This window comes from Oncorhynchus kisutch, linkage group LG11 (genome assembly GCF_002021735.2).
Source record: "Oncorhynchus kisutch isolate 150728-3 linkage group LG11, Okis_V2, whole genome shotgun sequence".
NCBI lineage: Eukaryota > Metazoa > Chordata > Actinopteri > Salmoniformes > Salmonidae > Oncorhynchus > Oncorhynchus kisutch.
In genome coordinates, this window is record NC_034184.2 from 41,668,846 (window position 1) to 41,687,199 (window position 18,354).

The 18,354-nt window shown below is 43.8% G+C and overlaps 1 protein-coding gene and 1 long non-coding RNA gene across 2 annotated transcripts in view; one reads left to right on the forward strand and one right to left on the reverse strand.

The window, feature by feature from the left end:
* Window positions 1–2,723: 2,723 nt before the first annotated feature.
* LOC116376138 (uncharacterized) lies at window positions 2,724–5,761 on the reverse strand. The gene is made up of 3 exons (XR_004211525.1): window positions 5,726–5,761; window positions 3,029–4,919; window positions 2,724–2,930 (listed from the first exon to the last, which is right to left on the reverse strand). It is a non-coding gene; the product is annotated as an uncharacterized LOC116376138 (long non-coding RNA).
* A 1,588-nt stretch (window positions 5,762–7,349) lies between these two features.
* The window catches only part of opn4a (opsin 4a (melanopsin)), a 64,459-nt gene continuing 53,454 nt past the window's right edge, over window positions 7,350–18,354 (forward strand). The window contains exon 1 of the mRNA XM_020494137.2: window positions 7,350–7,813. Coding sequence (XP_020349726.2) covers window positions 7,625–7,813 — 189 coding nt within the window. The 5' untranslated portion in view covers window positions 7,350–7,624. The remainder of the gene's footprint in view (window positions 7,814–18,354) is intronic.

Here is an 18,354-nt window from a genome sequence, read left to right on the forward strand (position 1 = left end):
AACCTCTTTAAAATGGCATGGATGCTAACATTTTTTTAATTTATCTTCGGTAATACCAATTACCCCACCGAAGATATTCTTTGTATGGGAAAATAGAATGTATATAATACAAAGGAACGTTTTACATCTTCCTTGGTCTGAGGGTGGTTTTAACCTTCCAGACTTGGAATTGTATCACCTTGCTACCCAGGGCTTTTACTTGTGGAATATAGTTAAATGCATTAAAGAGGAGCAATGGGTACATACTGAAGATGCGCATGCTCATCCCTAGAATATTTTTACATGTCTATTTTCAAAGGATAAAGCTAAGAATATAAACAACTTCAGAGAACACTATAACAATACGAATGAAAATGAAACATTCTACGAGAACAAAAATGATTTCCTAAAAATACAACGTTATGGAACAATCGTTGTATAACATTTCAGAATTCATCGATAAATTGGTCCACATGGAAAATTAAAGGCATGTCAGTTGTGGAATAGTACCCAATTGTCATATTTCAGTAAAAATAAACATACCATAATAGAAAATGGTATGTAAAAGTGAAAGTCAGCCAGAAAAATACTACTTGAGTAAAAGTCTAAAAGTATTTGGTTTTAAATATACTTAATTAAGTATCAAAGTAAAAGTAATTGCTAAAATATACTTAAGTATCAACATCGAGAGCATCCTGACCGGTTGCATCACAGCCCGGTACAGCAATTGCTCGGCCTCCGACCGCAAGGCACTTCAGAGGGTTGTGTGTATGGCCCAGGACATCACTGGGTCGAAGCTACCTGCCATCCAGGACCTCTTCACCAGGCGGTGTCAGAGGAAGGCCCTAAAAATGGTCAAAGTCCCCAGCCACCCCAGTCATAGACTGTTCTCTCTACTACCGCATGGCAAGCGGTACCGGAGTGCCAAGTCTAGGACAAAAAGGCTTCAACAGTTTTTACCCCCAAGCCATAAGAATCCTGAATAGGTAACCAAATGGTTACCCGGACTATTTGCATTGTGTGTCCCCCCCAACCCCTCTTTTATGCTGCTGCTACTCTGTTTATCATATATGCATAATCACTTTAAATATACATTCATGTACATACTACCTCAATTGGCCCAACCAACCAGTGCTCCCGCACATTGGTTAACCGGGCTATCTGCATTGTGTCCCACCACCCACCAACCCCTCTTTCTACGCTACTGCTACTCTCTGTTCAGCATATATGCATAGTCACTTTAACCATACCTACATGTACATACTACCTCAATCAGCCTGACTATCCGGTGTCTGTATATAGCCTTGCTACTGTTTACTGTGTTATTTCTTTACTTACCTACACACACACACACACACACACACACACACACACACACCTTTTTTTCGCACAATTGGTTAGAGCCTGTAAGTAAGCATTTCACTGTAAGGTCTACACCTGTTGTATTCGGCGCACGTGACAAACTTTGATTTGATCGTCCCACTACGACTTGGGAAACCTTGCAGTTTACTAGGCTACAGATTAAATAAATTGTGATCAACTTCACGGTGGTGAAAGTGCACAGTATGAGCTTGATGCTCCTTTCCAATATCTTTTTTGTTATTTTTTAAACCCTTTTTTATCCCCAATTTCGTGATATCCAATTGTTAGGTCTTGTCCAATCAATGCAACTCCCCTACGGACTCGGGAGAGGCGACGGTCGAGAGCCATCCGTCCTCTGAAACACAACACTGCCAAGCCACACTGCTTCTTGACACACTGCTCACTTAACCCAGCCGCACACAGCTGCACCAATTTGTTGGAGGAAACACCGACCAGCTGGCGACCAAAGTCAGCTTGAAGGCGCCCAGCCTGCCACAAGGAGTCGCTAGAGCACAATGGGACAAGGAAATCCCTGCCGGCCAAACCCTGCCCTAATCCAGGCGACGCTGGGCCAATTGTGCTCCGCCTCATGGATCTCCCAGTCACGGCCGGCTGTGACACAGCCTGGGATCCAACCCAGGTCTGTAGTGACACTCGGGAGGTCCCAATAAATGTTAAGGGTCTTATTCTGGTGACATGGCGACCGACTGATGCGTGACAAATAAAAGTATTCTCACTCTTAACTATTTTAATTATCTTCATGTAAACTAACCTACCCGCAGAGCCTATCCACAATGTATCTGCCCCCCCCCCTCCTAAACTAAGTACAGCAGGGGTCGGCAATAGGTTTGGCCTTGGGCAACAACAAAAAATCTCACCTGAAAGTCGGAGGAACAGGACATAATAGCAGTCCAATTCATAGGCCTACACTACAAATTAAACACAATTTACCACATCTGGTTAGTAGGCTATACAATCAGTTCAATGTCAATATAGCCTAATATGATTACATTAATGATTTTATCAATGTCTCTATTAAATTCATTTTATATTTCTGTGTGCTTTGATTGGGGAAATAAATTTTGCAATCAAAATAAATAGTTGGGCTGAAAAAGGAGGATAATGAAAATAGAAGTGTCAGGGAAGAATATATAGAGATAGGCATTCTTACCATATGTCTTCAATGTCAAACCACTGTTTTAATTATTTGCAATCTGAGACATCCTTATCTAAGCATGGCACTTTCAAAAGTGACCTTTCCACCCAGACAGATGCTCTACCTATGCAGAAAAATGTAAGCTTCAACTGCTGGCTACTCATGTCATGCGGAGTGGAACAGGTGAACCGAAGAGCAGATGCAGACGATGAGACTGGGATGAGGTAGCCAAGGTATTTATTGAAACACAGGTGGAGGATGGGGTGCAGGCCAGCTTGGGTGGGCTACAGGAAGCCCGGTGCTGAGGTTGAGGCTGGAGCGAGGGGAGTTGGGACTGGGTAAGCAGCTCTGGAGAGGAATCCAAGAACGCAGTGGGTCCAGGACAGACGAAACGTGGAACTGGAGACAGGGGACAAAGTCAGAGCGAGCAGAACTGTACCGGAGAGGAAAACAGTGTCAGGCAAGGGAAAACAGGCATAACATGAAACCAGGATCTAAGCCAGAACAAACTGTTAAAAAATGCAGACTGACTGAGCAGAGGTTACGATCTGGCAGTGTGGAAGTGGCAGGGCTGAGTATTTGTAGAGGTTTTGATTATGGAATAGGTTGCAGCTGGTGGGGATCTGCTCTGCCTCCAGCACACCGGTCTCCACCCACAGAGAGGAAGAGGGAGAGAGTACTGGGGGAGTGGCAGGATGAGAAGTAGAGGACAAGGCAGGAGCAGATGTAACAACTCGTCCATTGCATAACCCAAAAACAGAAGTGCTTCCCTAAAAGCTGCTTGGATTTAAACAAACATCTATTTTCAGACAGTGAAAAGCTCAATAGGGACAGAATAGCATTGGTTTGTCTCCTTGAATATTATAGGCCGCAGCTCAGCTTCAGAATGTCATAGGGAGGTATCAATATATCCACATATGCAACGGAGTCATGTCTTTCGCGGGCATTTTAAAGCTTGTTTCTACCATAAGGTATCACAGAGTTAAGCATTGTTATACGACCTGGATATATAATCTGGATACTTTATGTATTTATTTCTAAATATAAAGCAAACAATAGACATCCTTTTTGCCCTTTTCTTTAACAAAGGGCATGGCATACCCTCACTCGATTTGAGCCCAAACACCCAAACACACCAAGCCCTTCCCAGACACAGAGGTATTTAAAAAGAAGCGCATGTGACAGTATTGGAGGATTTGGCTATACCGACATCTATGGATAGCATAATTGTGTTTGTCAAACAGGTAGTCCTACCACTTTTTTGAACAAGATGAAATAGGCTCCAATTATATATGTAATTCTATGAGTAGGCCAATAAAAAAAATGCTGGTGCATGTATAAGGTCCCTTACCGGGCAAAAAGGAATTTTACTTTAACCCCTGCATCGGAGAGCTACAATGTCGCAATCACTATGCAGCCAACAGCCTATAGTAGAAAACAGAGTTTCTTACTAATAATATGCCACCTGTTATCACACACGGCACGACCCCACAATTGTTACAATTAGAATAAAAATACACGTTTATTTAACATATAATTTAATATTCCCGTAGAACTGTAAAAAGAGTGAGATCATTTGAGCTTTGGAAACAACTGCTTTCATAAATGCATGGCGGGCCTTGTTTTGCTGGAGCAGTGTAAAATAGGCTTTCTGTCAATGACTCAGTCTTAACAAATTTTGTTAATTTACATATCGAATTTGATGGTCCATCAGTTACAGCATTTCTTCATTTCGTTGCCTGCCTAGAGTGGCCTCTTTCCTCTGCTTTGGCGCTGCATTGCAGTCAGCGATGTTCTCTCGGTAGCTGTCCATGGTCGTGAAATCAAATCAAAGATACCCCGCATTTCCACAAACTTGAGAAAGTTCCCATTCTTTGGCTCATTCAGCCTGTCGGTAGTCCCACAATGTGCTGGGTGGCCATTACGTGTATCAGGACCACGAGTCTCTGCATCACCTGTTGCCAATGGAGAGTCTCTCCTCCAACAGCCCGTTGGGCTTTGGCATCGATAGTTTGCTTGGACACCAGGCGGATCTCCAGCTCCTTCCACCTCTGGAAACTATCTAGGCGGTCATGCGACTTCTCATGCGAGCTGAAGATTCCAGTCCCTGGTTCCATCCTTGACAAGTGCAGATTTGCACTCGTGTGAAAAAAGTTTGCAGCAAAAGCAGAAAGCTGCATCTCCCCGTTCGCCATCCTCCTATTGTCCGAGTGCCAAATAGTAAGGTCTCCGCCGGCATTGTTTGAGGGTGTGGCTAGACTGGTGCTACAACCTGTTCTTGTCCACCCAGAGAGATGTCATCATCGGTGGAAGTGGATGGCTCGGACTCCTCCGGTTCGTCCTCTTCTCTGCTAGAACCAGTGAACGGGTGCTCGTCTGTCTCTGTGAATTTATGGCCTGTCCTTGGAGGCTTGTTGTTCACCTGATGGATGGACATTGCAGCATACTGATAAATTTTACTAGCTTTTACTAACTTTACTTTTGTTGGACCTCCAATATGTCCTATATATATCACAATTGGTCCTTTTGTTTGATTAATTCCGTCCACACATATCCAAATGTCCATTTATTTGACACGTTTGATCCAGAAATAAACAGCTTCCAAAAAATGCAACGTCACTACAAAATATTTCTAAAGTTGCCTATAAACTTTGCCAAAATATTTCAAACTACTTTTGTAATACAACTTTAGGCATTTTTAAATGTTAATAATCGATCAAATTATAGACGGGTCTATCTGTGTTCAATACAGGAAGATAACAAACCCTGCTACTTTTCACGTCTTGTGCAACTCTCAACAGTGTTACCCAGTTCCTAGATGGCCTACTTCATTGCACAAATTAATAACCTCAACCAAATTCCAAAGACTGGTGACATCCAGTGGAAGTGGTAGGAACTGAAAACAGGTTCCTAAGAAATATAATTTGCCAATTGGAACTCAGTGAACAGACCAAAAAAATCTGAACGGTTAGTCCTCGGGGTTTTGCCTGCTACATAAGTTCTGTTATACTCACAGACATGATTCAAACAGTTTTAGAAACAACTTCAGAGTGTTTTCTATCCAAATCTACTAATAATATGCATATCTTATATTCCTGGCATGAGTAGCAGAAAGTTGAAATTGGGCACGCTATTTATCCAAAAGTGAAAATGCTGCCCCCTATACCTTAAGAAGTTAAGTGAAAACTTCTCAACAAAAGAATAAACAAGCAACGAAACGTGACTTACCTGGTGCAATAAGCACAAACACAAACAATATCCCACAAATGCAGGTGGGAACAGGGACACCTTAAGTATGATCCCCAATTAGAGACAACGATAATCAGCTGCCTCTAATTGGGAACCACACTCAAACCCAAACATAGAAATATATTGACTAGATCCCCCCCTAGTCACACCCTGACCTAACACACCATAGAGAACCCAGAGGGCTCTCTATGGTCAGGGCGTGACACTGTGCCAGTTCGTCCTGTTTGTTCAAGTGAATCAGAGTTTTCTCTCAGCTCCTGCTTTTCCCCAGTCTCTTTCTTGCCCTCCTGGTTTTGACCCTTGCCTGTCCTGACTCTGAACCTGCCATCTTGTGCCTTTGCTACTACTCTGGATTATCCACCCCCTGCCTGCCCCGACCTGTTGTTTACCTGCTCCTGTTGCAATAAACACTGTTACTTCAACAGTCTGTACTTGGGTCTTAACTTAAACCTGATAGAACTAGCTGTTGCAGTGTGACAGGTACAGTTGTTGACACGGGATGTGTGTTTGAGTGCCTCTGGCCACTTTCCTGGTCTGCAGCTATCAGAGGATCAGGCCAGGTAAGGACCAGTTTTCTCCCCAGGCAGCGAAAAGAGACTGCAGGTGTGAATACTCTCTGTACTCTGCTGTTCATGCTCCCAGGTGATTTTATTGATACGTGTTGGCCCTTAGGTCTTCGGCATGGCAAGCAGTAGCGGAGTGCCAAGTCTAGGACAAAAAGGCTTCTCAACAGTTTTTACCCACAAGCCATAAGACTCCTGAACAGGTAACCAAATGGTTACCCAGACTATTTGCATTGTGTGCCTCCCCCCAACCCCTCTTTTATGCTGCTGCTACTCTCTGTTTATCATATATGCATAGTCACTTTAACTATACATTCATGTACATTCTACCACAATTGACCCGACCAACCGGTAACCCTTCTTTTTAGCTACTGCTACGCTCTGTTCATCATATATGCATAGTCACTTTAACCATATCTACATGTACATAATACCTCAATAAGCCTGACTAACCGGTGTCTGTATATAGCCTTGCTACTGTTATTTTCAAATGCCTTTTTACTGTTTTATTTCTTTACTTACCTACACACACACACACATACCTTATTTTCGCACTATTGGTTAGAGCCTGTAAGTAAGCATTTCACTGTAAGGTTGTTGTATTCAGCGCACGTGACAAATAAACTTTGATTTGATTCGTCAGGCAGTGAAGGCAAAAGGGTCAAAATGTATCAATAAAATCACCTAGGAGCATGAACAGCAGTGTGCTGCATTTTTATTTTTCAGGAGTTCGACAGATGTGAATATGTTCTTCAGCTTTTGTACATGCACTCTCCAATGTGTAGCCTATTAACTCTCCCAACTGGTCTGGCACACCGATCACTAGCTTTAAAAGCAGCTTTCAACATAATGACTAATGTTAGTGCAGAGTGCTCTATTGCCCTACATTATGAGAACGCGTGCCATCATTACAGTACAGGGGTGGAGAGTGGCAACTCAGAGCGAGCACATGGATAAAAGAGAGAGCATGTGCGGCTTTCTCACTTACGTAAATATATCCATGTACAAAAATGTGCTATTAGGGTTGCGTGACTCGCGCGCAACCGCGTATGCCGCTCCATCCTCTTCTGCGATTGTCAAACTGTTTTATACCACTGTGTCTCAACGACTACCAATATCAAGACCATAACCAACTTAAACTGTTAGTCAACATTCACATCCGGAATTGATAACTTCCCAAAACAGATTCCCACTGTGGAGCCAACGAGAAGTTCTAATTTCCTGAGTGTATTTGCCTATTGCTGGAACACGGACCGGACAGCTGTCGGATTGTGTCAGTACTCCGGGCTATTTTCTATTTTCACACCTACAACCCATGTCCAGTGGCCGGTCCGTCCTGGAGGGCACAGGAGGAGCTATGAACGGCACCCTGCGCTCGGTTCGGAAGGGCATCTCATGTCGGTTCCAGGACCCAAACTGCACGCGCAACGTGGAGACGCTTTCCTCCTGGAATGACACCGTGGTCAATGAGTACCGGCTGGTGGATCTGCCTTCTGTCACCTCTGTAAGTGTTTCACCTGTGTATTCTGTCCCGGGGAAATGGAATAAATATTCGAAGTAGCCTGATCATTCATGCAGGACATAGGTTTGAGTAGAGTGGTTTGCTTTGAGTATGGTTGTAAGAATTTGCTATGATTGTACATGTTCCTCATGTCAAATCATTTATTTAAATGACTGATGCAGCTATAATTTATGAATGTTATTGCCTTGTCTTGTTCAGAAATCTTTATCTAAGTAGATCAACAATTCAGATGGACATTTTTTGCATGATAGGCACATTAGGCCTAGAAATCTACTCTCAGCAAAAAGGCTATCTTGACAGCTGTTATGAAACGCATGAATACCATTCTTCTCTGGGTGCAGATTTGACATATAAAACATGCTTATCCATTCACACTGTAATAAAGTGTTATGTTCTACAGAGCAGATCTGACTAGAGAATGAAAAGTAAGCAAGATGTTCATTACACTTATAGTCAAATAGGATCATGTGCATCAAACATACATGGTTTGGTTAGACTGTCGATCAATAATAACTTACAGCAATGATTCAGAATGGACTCGCATATTTCAGCCTCACTCTTTGTCTGTACTGTATAGTGCCTCCCCAAGGCTATCGATTTGTCACCTATTTGAAAACCTTAATTGATGGCCCATGTCCCTGTTCCTAGCTTTTGCTCTCTCTCTTTCTGCCTGTCTCTCTCTCTCTCTCGTCTGTCTGTCGGTCTGTCTCTGTGTTTGTGTGTTTCATAGTTATTTGTGAGGTATTTAATGTAACTGTCTGGCTTGCATTCTCGTCTGTCTTACTAAATTGTTCTTAAAGAATGTTACTCACAGTGTAAATACTAATGCTGAGCTTTTTTTTATTTTTTATCAACGGGTAAATGAGGTGCAGAGGCCTTTTGGTGGGTAAATATCACCTGCCACCTTTGATTAAATATCAGGATGTCTTTCTGTACATTCTGATGGCATTTCCCTGTGTCTGTCCCTGTCCATGAGTTGACACAGCTGTGAGGGATTGCATTCAGATAAGGGGTGTCTGAGTATCACAATTAGACCGCACAACTTCAATCAGAACCATCCTGTCAGTATAGAAAGGTTTGAAACAAACGGTGTCTAATTCAAAATAATCATTTAAAAAATCCTGAATATTTTTATTCCACTTTCATGCTGGATTTTGATGTGAATGTTTTCGTTCAGTGATAGCTGACTCATTTGAGCTGCTCCCTCCTGCTTTCCCTCCCCTATCCCTATCTTAGCTCAACATACAGAATTGAATCAAATCCCTTCACAAAATTCAAAAAAATGCACTCCCCTGCATTTCCAGATATTGTTTGTTGGTCTGTTAATTTTGGGGGTTTTCCACACGCACTTAAACAACCGCCGTCAACTTTCGAGACAGAAGTCTCCACGGCATACACAGACAGACGCCGAGTGGCTCGAGCATTGCAATACGTTGTTGGGTTTTGCATAGAAAGAGCACTTCATTGATATTGTGGAACAATTGCAGGACTGTCAGTTTGATTAGATGTGCACTTGGGAAAATGCACCCATCCATCTTCATTCCTGAAGGAAACGAGGCACTGCAGAAGGTTGACAATTTATGCAGTACAAAAAAACATGAAATGTATATTAATAGACAGAAATGCATTCCGTATGTCCCATAGGCACTTGACATGTCTGATTTCTCGTGGCACTTCTGCATCTGTAGCCAGACATAATGAGATTGCCAGAGGCTGTTCGAAAATGGATTAGTGGCACTGTCTATTGTGTGTGTGATTCATATAAACATAAATAAATACAAATCTGAATCCACTTACACCAGAGTGACTAGGGTTGTTGATTCATAAAACAGGCCTTCCAGAGATGAAATTATGCCAGTGTAATGCCAACCTCTGGAATGCAATGACCCAATCCTTTTAGTCAGCTTGTGTTACAGTGCTGTAATGACACAGCTGGAGCAGCAGGTGGCACATTGCCTCCTGATAATGGCTGATGGTCACTGACCTTCAGATATGTTTTTTATTTATTTAACTAGGCAAGTCAGTTAAGAACAAATTGTTATTTATACCCCGGCCAAACCTGGACGATGCTAGGACAATTGCGAGCCGCCCTATGGGACTCCCGATCACAGCCAGAAGTGCCTTAGACCGCTGCGCCACTTGACATGTAGTCCTGTGGCCTTTCCCCAAAACTCCTCTCTTAATCCCCAATATCATATCTATCTGAAGAGTTGACAGGTGATTACTATACCCAACCGATATATTGGTTTACCGATATTATCGGCCGTCATTGTCCTTGTAACGCTATACCGGTATTGGCTCTTAATATCAGCCTCACGTGCCTTCTTCACACTCTAAATACTCCGTTATCTGTTCCATTTAGTAATTAATTTAAGCATGACCCTAAACCCCGCCCGGTTGTTGTGTGGTATTTAAGCCTTTACATTTGAAAAACCATGATGACGGGAGGAGCGGTCCAAAAAACGGCCTTAATTAAATCCCCATATCAACAGATGTTCCCACAGAGGAGGCACCGTGTGACTGTCTCCGGCACATCAATAACTCTGATGCCGGGGGCGTTGTGTTTACATGCAGGCAAACTGTCTCAATCGATTATCCTCCACTGAGCTGTACACGCACATGACAGAAAAACCAATCGGCCAGGTAATCCAGCCAGAGGCCTTCAGCACGACAGAGGGGGGGAGATCAATTCAGAAAACCCCAAGTTGAACCATCAATCATTAAATATGTATCGGAGGTGAAAGATCAATTCAGAAACAAAGGGAAAAAAGTTCACAAAAGTCATGTTCATCTCATCCACAGCCATGTTGTAGCCTGTTATACTATAAGCCTGGCAAGCAAAGCTAGTCAGGCTCTGGCTCACTGAGATTCTTATTTCTACACCACGCACAACCACTTCAAATGGTGGCTTTCCAATTCAAATCTCCCTGATTAGAAGCATGGAGGTCCATCGAGAAATGGGATTGTGGAGATCTACATATGGACACTGTGTCCACAAAGTATCCACCTCCGATAACAGATGATTAGCCTGTCAGACTGTGTCCACAAAGTGTCCTCCTCCGATAACAGATGATTAGCCTGTCAGAATGTGTCCACAAAGTGTCCTCCTCCGATAACAGATGATTAGCCTGTCAGACTGTGTCCACCAAGTGTCCTCCTCCGATAACAGATGATTAGCCTGTTAGACTGTGTCCACAAAGTGTCCTCCTCCGATAACAGATGATTAGCCTGTCAGACTGTGTCCACAAAGTGTCCTCCTCCGATAACAGATGATTAGCCTGTCAGACTGTGTCCACAAAGTGTCCTCCTCCGATAACAGATGATTAGCCTGTGTCCACAAAGTGTCCTCCTCCGATAACAGATGATTAGCCTGTCAGACTATGAAATGTCAGAATAATAGTAGAGAGAATTATTTATTTAAGCTTTCATTTCTTTCATCACATTCCTAGTGGGTCAGAAGTATACATACACTCAATTAGCATTTGGTAGCTTTGCCTTTAAATTGTTTAACTTGGGTCAAATGTTTCTGATAGCCTTCCACAAGCTTCCCACAATAAGTTGGGTGAATTTTGGCCCATTCCTCCTGACAGAGCTGGTGTAACTGAGGCCGGTTTGTAACACCTGCCTCTGATTGAGAACCATAGCAGGCCAGACATAGAAATAGACAAACTAGACATGTAACATAGAATGCCCACTCAGCTCACACCCTGACCAACCAAAACATAGAAACATACAAAGTAAACTATGGTCAGGGTGTGACAGCCTCCTTGCTTGCACACGCTTTTTCAGTTCTGCCCACAAATGTTCTATAGGATTGAGGTCAGGGCTTTGTGATGGCCACTCCAATACCTTGACTTTGTTGTCCTTAAGCCATTTTGCCACAACTTTGGAATTATGCTTGGGGTCATTGTCCATTTGGAAGAGCCATTTGCAACCAACCTTTAATTTCCTGACTGATGTCTTGAGATGTTGCTTCAATATATGCACATAATTTTCCTTCCCTCATGATGCCATCTATTTTGTGAAGTGCACCAGTCCCTCCCGCAGCAAAGCACCTCACAACATGATGCTACCACCCCCGTGCTTCACGGTTGGGATGGTGTTCTTCGGCTTGCAAGTCTCCCCTCCCCAAACCGTAGTCTGTCTTTTTTATGGCGGGTTTGGAGCAGTGGCTTCTTCCTTGCAGAGCGATATAGGACTCGTTTTACTGTGGATATAGATACTTTTGTACATGTTTCCTCCAGCATCTTCACGAGGTCCTTTGCTGTTGTTCTGGGATTGATTTGCACTTTTCGCACCAAAGTACGTTCATCTCTAGGAGACAGAACGCGTCTCCTTCCTGAGTGGTATGATGGCTGCGTGGTCCCATGGTGTTTATACTTGCATACTATTGTTTGTACAGACGAACGTGGTACCTTCAGGTGTTTGTAAATAGCTCCCAAGGATGAACCAGACTTGTGGAGGTCTATCTTTTTTTTCTGATGATGTCAAGCAAAGAGGCACTGGGTTTGAAGGTAGGCCTTGAAATACATTCACAGGTAAACCTCCAATTGACCCAAATGATGTCAATTAGCCTATCAGAAGCTTCTAAAGGCATGACATCATTTTCTGGAATTTTCTAAGCTGTTTAAAGGCACAGTCAACTTAGTGTATGTGAACTTCTGACCCACTGGAAATGTTATACAGTGAATTTTAAGTGAAATAATCTGTCTGTAAACAATTGTTGGAAAAATTACTTGCGTCATGCACAAAGTAGATGTCCTAACCAACTTGCCAAAACTATAGTTTGTTAACAAGAAATTTGTGGAGGGGTTGAAAAATGAGTTTTAATGATACCAACCTAAGTGTATGTAAACTTCCGAATTAAACTGTATACCTGTATGTCTTATCTCTATCAGAGTGTGTTTGTACAGCACTGAAAGAGGAGAGAGGATAGACGCTCAGATGCTGGTTGGACAGTGAGGCAGATAGGCAAACGTGTCCACACATAAATGCATCGTGACTCTACAGCAACGGTCATCCTTCTGTATGTATCTCAGTGTTTAGAAATAGCTTTTTGAAGGTGCCTTTCATATGAAGCTGATAGAAATCCTAACCACGCTGTGCGATGTGCCTCTCAGTGGGACTGTACCACGGTAGCTGTGTAATGATGATGTAATAACTGTCTGATGGGTTAGGGCCGCTGTTTTATCACGCAAGAGGCAAAACTCAACTAAAGAGAAAACAATTACTGCCTTGCCTTGGTCATTACAAATCACTCACTTGATATACGTTGATAATAATTAGGCCTTCAGAAAAACAAGAAGAGAGGTGTGATAGAGAATTGTTCCCATACCTCCCTCATGATTTGGAGCTGACTACTGTAGTAAGACTTGGAATTCACGAGTGGAGGAGGAGGAGTTGGGGGAAGATTGGACCGTTATTAAACAATCTGTTTCCTTTCTGGAATAGGTGGCCTTGAAAACAGTCTCCCACTGACTCTCACATGCCTCTCCCACTCATTACCACCCACCACAGCACTGATCGCTGGCTCTGATAGCGACAACTTGTAATTACTATTCTAAAGAGGGAGACCTGAACTGTCTCTGCTCCTAATTAAATGAATTGACCTCGTGTATGAGGATGGCAGGGCTTCAGCGTTCAAGCTGTCAATTCATGCAAATGGTAATCAGATATTGTTGGCGTCAGCACGTTTTTGAACGTAGCATTAGAGTCAGCACTGAATCAGTTAAAATCGATATTGCTTTATTATTTCCCTCAGGGACAATTATTAAGTCAGAGAGCACAAGAGCACAACTATATCCTCCACAAGCTAGACAGAAAGAGAGTTTGGACACACCTACTCATTCAAGGTTTTTATTTATTTATTATGACTATGACATTGTAGAAAAAAAAGTGTTATACAAATCATAATATATTTTAGATTTTAGATTCTTCAAAGTAGCCACCCTTTGCCTTGATGACAGTATTGTACATTAGAACTGACAATTAGACTGTACAGGTGTATTAAAGGATGAAACGAGAATGATTCCATGATGTAATTGATGCTGTTAGAAAATATTCAACTATAGAGACACAATGACCTAAATACTGTATACCCTGATGTATTTTATAAGACTCAAGGGTTGACTCCCTTTAGCACGCACACACACACACACACACACACGCGTGCGAGCGCAGGCACACACAATCACACACACACAGATACACACACACATACACACAAACACACACACACAGATACACACACACACACACGCGTGCGCAGGCACACACAATCACACAACAAAAACTCCCGTTACTCTGTGTGTGAGGCAGCAGTGTAGTCTGATCTCGTGTGGGAAGAAACCACGGCTGCTGCTTCACTAATGAAAAGAGAAAAGAGTCCCCGAGGATCTCAACGTTACAACAGGAGTATTTTCATCCCCTTATAGAGGGATGCTTTTTAATAAGCAAAACTATTCAGATATGATCAAACTCAACAAAACATTTTAATGAACCTCTGCAGAATAGTGGTGCCAGGAAGGAACTCTTTAGTCAGCCAGACAGATCTCAGTTGGTCTTTAGTGGCACTATGACAGAAGTCCTCCTCCTGGGCTATATGTAGTAAGCAAGCAATCTGAAGCATGTTCATTAGCCAGAATGTTTAAAAAGCTTTTGAGATTTCTTACTGTCATTTGAGTGCTGTACCTTTTTGTTCGGAAATGGCAGCCCGGTGTTGGGGATAATGACCAGTGCTCCGATCTCTTTTCAAACCTTTAGCATCAGATTATGATCAGTATTGCACTGTTTATTAGTACCTAATGGTCTCATAGCTGACCTGCATGCACCTAAATATGGGCAGAGAGAATTTTACAGCTCAGAAAGCAAAGATCTAAACAGGTGCCTTTTCAAAAACCATGTTGGGTATTTTCTTCAAAGTTTATTTTTTTCACGCTTGATGTATCACTGCTTATTTGTTCATTGAAAGGGCAAAGCTTTTATGTTTTTTTGTTCAGCCCTTCCTGTGATCCAGCGCACTTTGAGATCATGCGGAAGAATACCCACATTGACTGAACCTCCTGGCTGAACAAAACAAAATCAGGTTGTCTTCCATAGAATAACTGTTTTTTGAAATGTGTAGCCAGAGACAGTTAATATCATGAGTCATCTGTCGCATATAATTGTCACGTTCGTTGTATGGAGGAGACCAAGGCGCAGCGTGGTAAGCGTACATTCTTCTTTAATAAAGAAAGAATACTGAACAAAATGAACCATGAAGCAAATATAAGTAGTGCAGACAGGTAACTAAACATAGAATAAGAACCCACAAATAACCTAGACAAAATGGCTACCTAAATATGGTCCCCAATCAGAGACAAAGATAACCAGCTGCCTCTGATTGGGAACCAATTCAGGCCACAATAGACATACAAACCCCTAGATATACAAAACCCCCTAGACAATATAAAACTAACATACCCACCCTAGTCACACTCTGATCTAACCAAAATAATAAAGAAAACAAAGATAACTAAGGTCAGGGCGTGACAATAATAATATGAATGATGGAAACTGTCGGCTAAGTGAAATAAAAGGAAATGGAGAAATAAAGTGCTGTCCAGATGTGCATTTAAAAAAATATATATTTCCTATTTATACCATGGCATTGTTGAATACTTGTTTATAATTGGCTTGAAAAGGCATTATAAAGCGTGCATTATTTCCCTATAATAAACAGTATATTTGCATGGTAGAATTCAATGGCTATAGTTCATTCTTACATGTTCTAAGTTTGAGCTGCTTTTGAAAGCAAAAGTCGAATTAAAAACATTATAGGCATTGTTGAAATGTATTTTTTGGAATTAAGTATCTTATTGGCTGCCAACCTCTCTGTCACGACTTCTACCGAAGCCCGACTCCCGACTCCTGAGGTGGACAGGGCCTTTGGTCACCTGAGGGCTCTGTTTACCTCGGCTCCCATGCTGGCCCATCCGGATCCCTCTTTGGCATTCATAGTGGACGTGGACACGTCCGAGGCTGGGATAGGAGCCGTGCTCTCTCTCAGCGCTCGGGTACGCCACCAAAGCTTCTCCCCTGTGCCTTCCGGCGGAGCAAAACTATGACGTGGGGGACCGGGAGCTGTTGGCTGTCGTCAAGGCTTTGAAGGCGTGGAGACATTGGCTTGAGAGGGCTAAACACCCTTTTCTCATCTGGACTGACCACCGCAATCTGGAGTACATCCGGGCAGCGAGGAGACTGAACCCTCGCCAGGCAAGGTGTGCCATGTTTTTCACCCGTTGTGTTTTCACCCTTTCTTACAGACCAGGTTCCCAGAACGTGAAGGCAGACGCACTGTCCCGGCTGTATGACACAGAGGAGCGGCTCATGGATCCCACCCCCATACTCCCGGGCCTTCTGCCTGGTGGCGCCGGTAGTGTGGGAGCTGGACGCGGACATTGAGCAGGCGTTGCGTGCAGAGCCCGCTCCCCTCCAGTGTCCTGCTGGGTGTCTGTATGTTCCATCTGCTGTCCGAGACCGGCTGATCTATTGGGCCCTCCTCTGGTCATCCAGGCATCGGTCGGATGGTGCGCTGTCTGAGCGGGAAGTACTGGTGGCCCACTTTGGCTAAGGACGTGAGGGTTTATGTTTCCTCCTGCTCTGTGTGCGCCCAGTGTAAGGCTCCTAGGCACCTGCCCAGAGGTAAGCTACACCCCTTACCTGTTCCACAGTGGCCATGGTCACACCTGTCGATCGATTTCCTGACCGATCTCCCGCCATCACAGGGAAACACCACAATCCTGGCTGTTGTGGATCGTTTCTCTAAGTCTTGCCGTCTCCTCCCTCTGCCCAGTCTCCCTACGGCCCTACAGACTGCGGAGTCCTTTTTTACTCACGTCTTCCGGGACTACGGGGTGCCTGAGGACATAGTGTCTGTTCTGGTTCCTCAGTTCACTTCGAGGGTCTGGAGGGCGTTCATGGAACGTCTGGGGGTCTCAATCAGCTTTACCTCAGGTTTTCACCCCGAGAGTAATGGGCAGGTGGAGAGAGTAAACCAGGATGTGGGTATGTTTTCGAGGTCTTATTGCTAGGACCGGCCGGGGGAGTGGGCAGTGTTCATGCCCTGGGCAGAGATGGCCCAGAACTCGCTCCGTCACTCCTCCACTAACCGCTCCCCCTTCCAGTGCGTACTGTATCAGCCGGTTCGGTCTCCTTGGCATCAGAGTCAGATCAAGGCTCCTGCGGTGGACAACTGGTTCCGGCGAGTGGAGGAAACATTGGACACCGCCCATGTTCATCTTCAGCGCGCCGTGCTGCGCCAGAAAGCCGGCGCAGACCGTCACTGTACTGAGGCCCCGGTGTTTGCACCGGGGGACCGGGTCTGGCCCTCGGGTCTGGCCCATCCGCCTGCCCTGCCGAAAGCTGGGTCCGCGGTTTGTGGGGTCATTTAAAGTCCTGAGGAGACTGAACGAGGTAAGTTACAGGTTACAGCTTCCCCCCGATTACCGTATTAACCCCTCGTTCCATGTGTCTCTCCTCAGGCCGGTGGTTGCTGGCCCGCTCCATGAGTCTGAGGTGCGGGAGGTTCCTCCACCCCCTCTGGACATCGAGGGGGCCCCGGCGTGCTCCGTTCATTCCATACTGGATTCAAGGCGTCGGGCAAGAGGCCTTCAGTACCTCCTGGACTGGGAGAGGTATGGTACGGAGGAGAGATGCCGTGTTCCGGTGGAGGACGTGTTGGACCCTTCAATGCTGCGCCTCACCCTCCGGGTCGTGACGGTGCGCTTCTGGAACCATGCATCAAGGGGGGGTGGGGGGGGGGGGGGGGGGGGTACTGTCACGACTTCTGCTGATGTCAGTTCCTCTCCTTGTTCGGGCGGTGTTCGGCAGTCGACGTCACCGGTCTTCTAGCCATCGCCGATCCATTTTTAATTTTCCATTTGTTTTGTCTTGTTCCCCCACACACCTGGTTTTCATGTGTGCAACTGGTTACACACACAGTGTTTTTCACATACAATGTTTTCAACCCATTGTTTATATTCATTTATACAGTCATTATTATTCAACATGTCCTCACCTGTGATTTTAACTCTACCTCTTGACGCATGGCATTCTGATATTCCTGCTACGCCACCACGTCTATATCAGTTATCAGTTAATCTGAATATTCTCTCATAATTGATTTGAATTACTTATTTAAGCATTTTATTGTTTATGATACCTAATTATCTAATGTTAGTGGGGCATATTACTCTATTTTAATGTTACTCCTTAATCACTATGATAAATAAAATTGTTTTTCTTGAGTGTACTGTTAAGAGTTGAGGTTTACTTTGAAGTGCAAGGTGTGGCAATACAGATTAACTCAATTTCAACACAGACATGGTGGAGCAGCAGGAAGATTTAAGTGTTGTGAACTTACAGGTTTGGAGTTCAAATCCCTAGGGGAGGATGTTGAAGATTAATTACTGTATAAATGAACATTCATCATGTGTGTCAAATATGTAAGTTGAAAACATTGTATGTTAAAAGCACTCAATGTG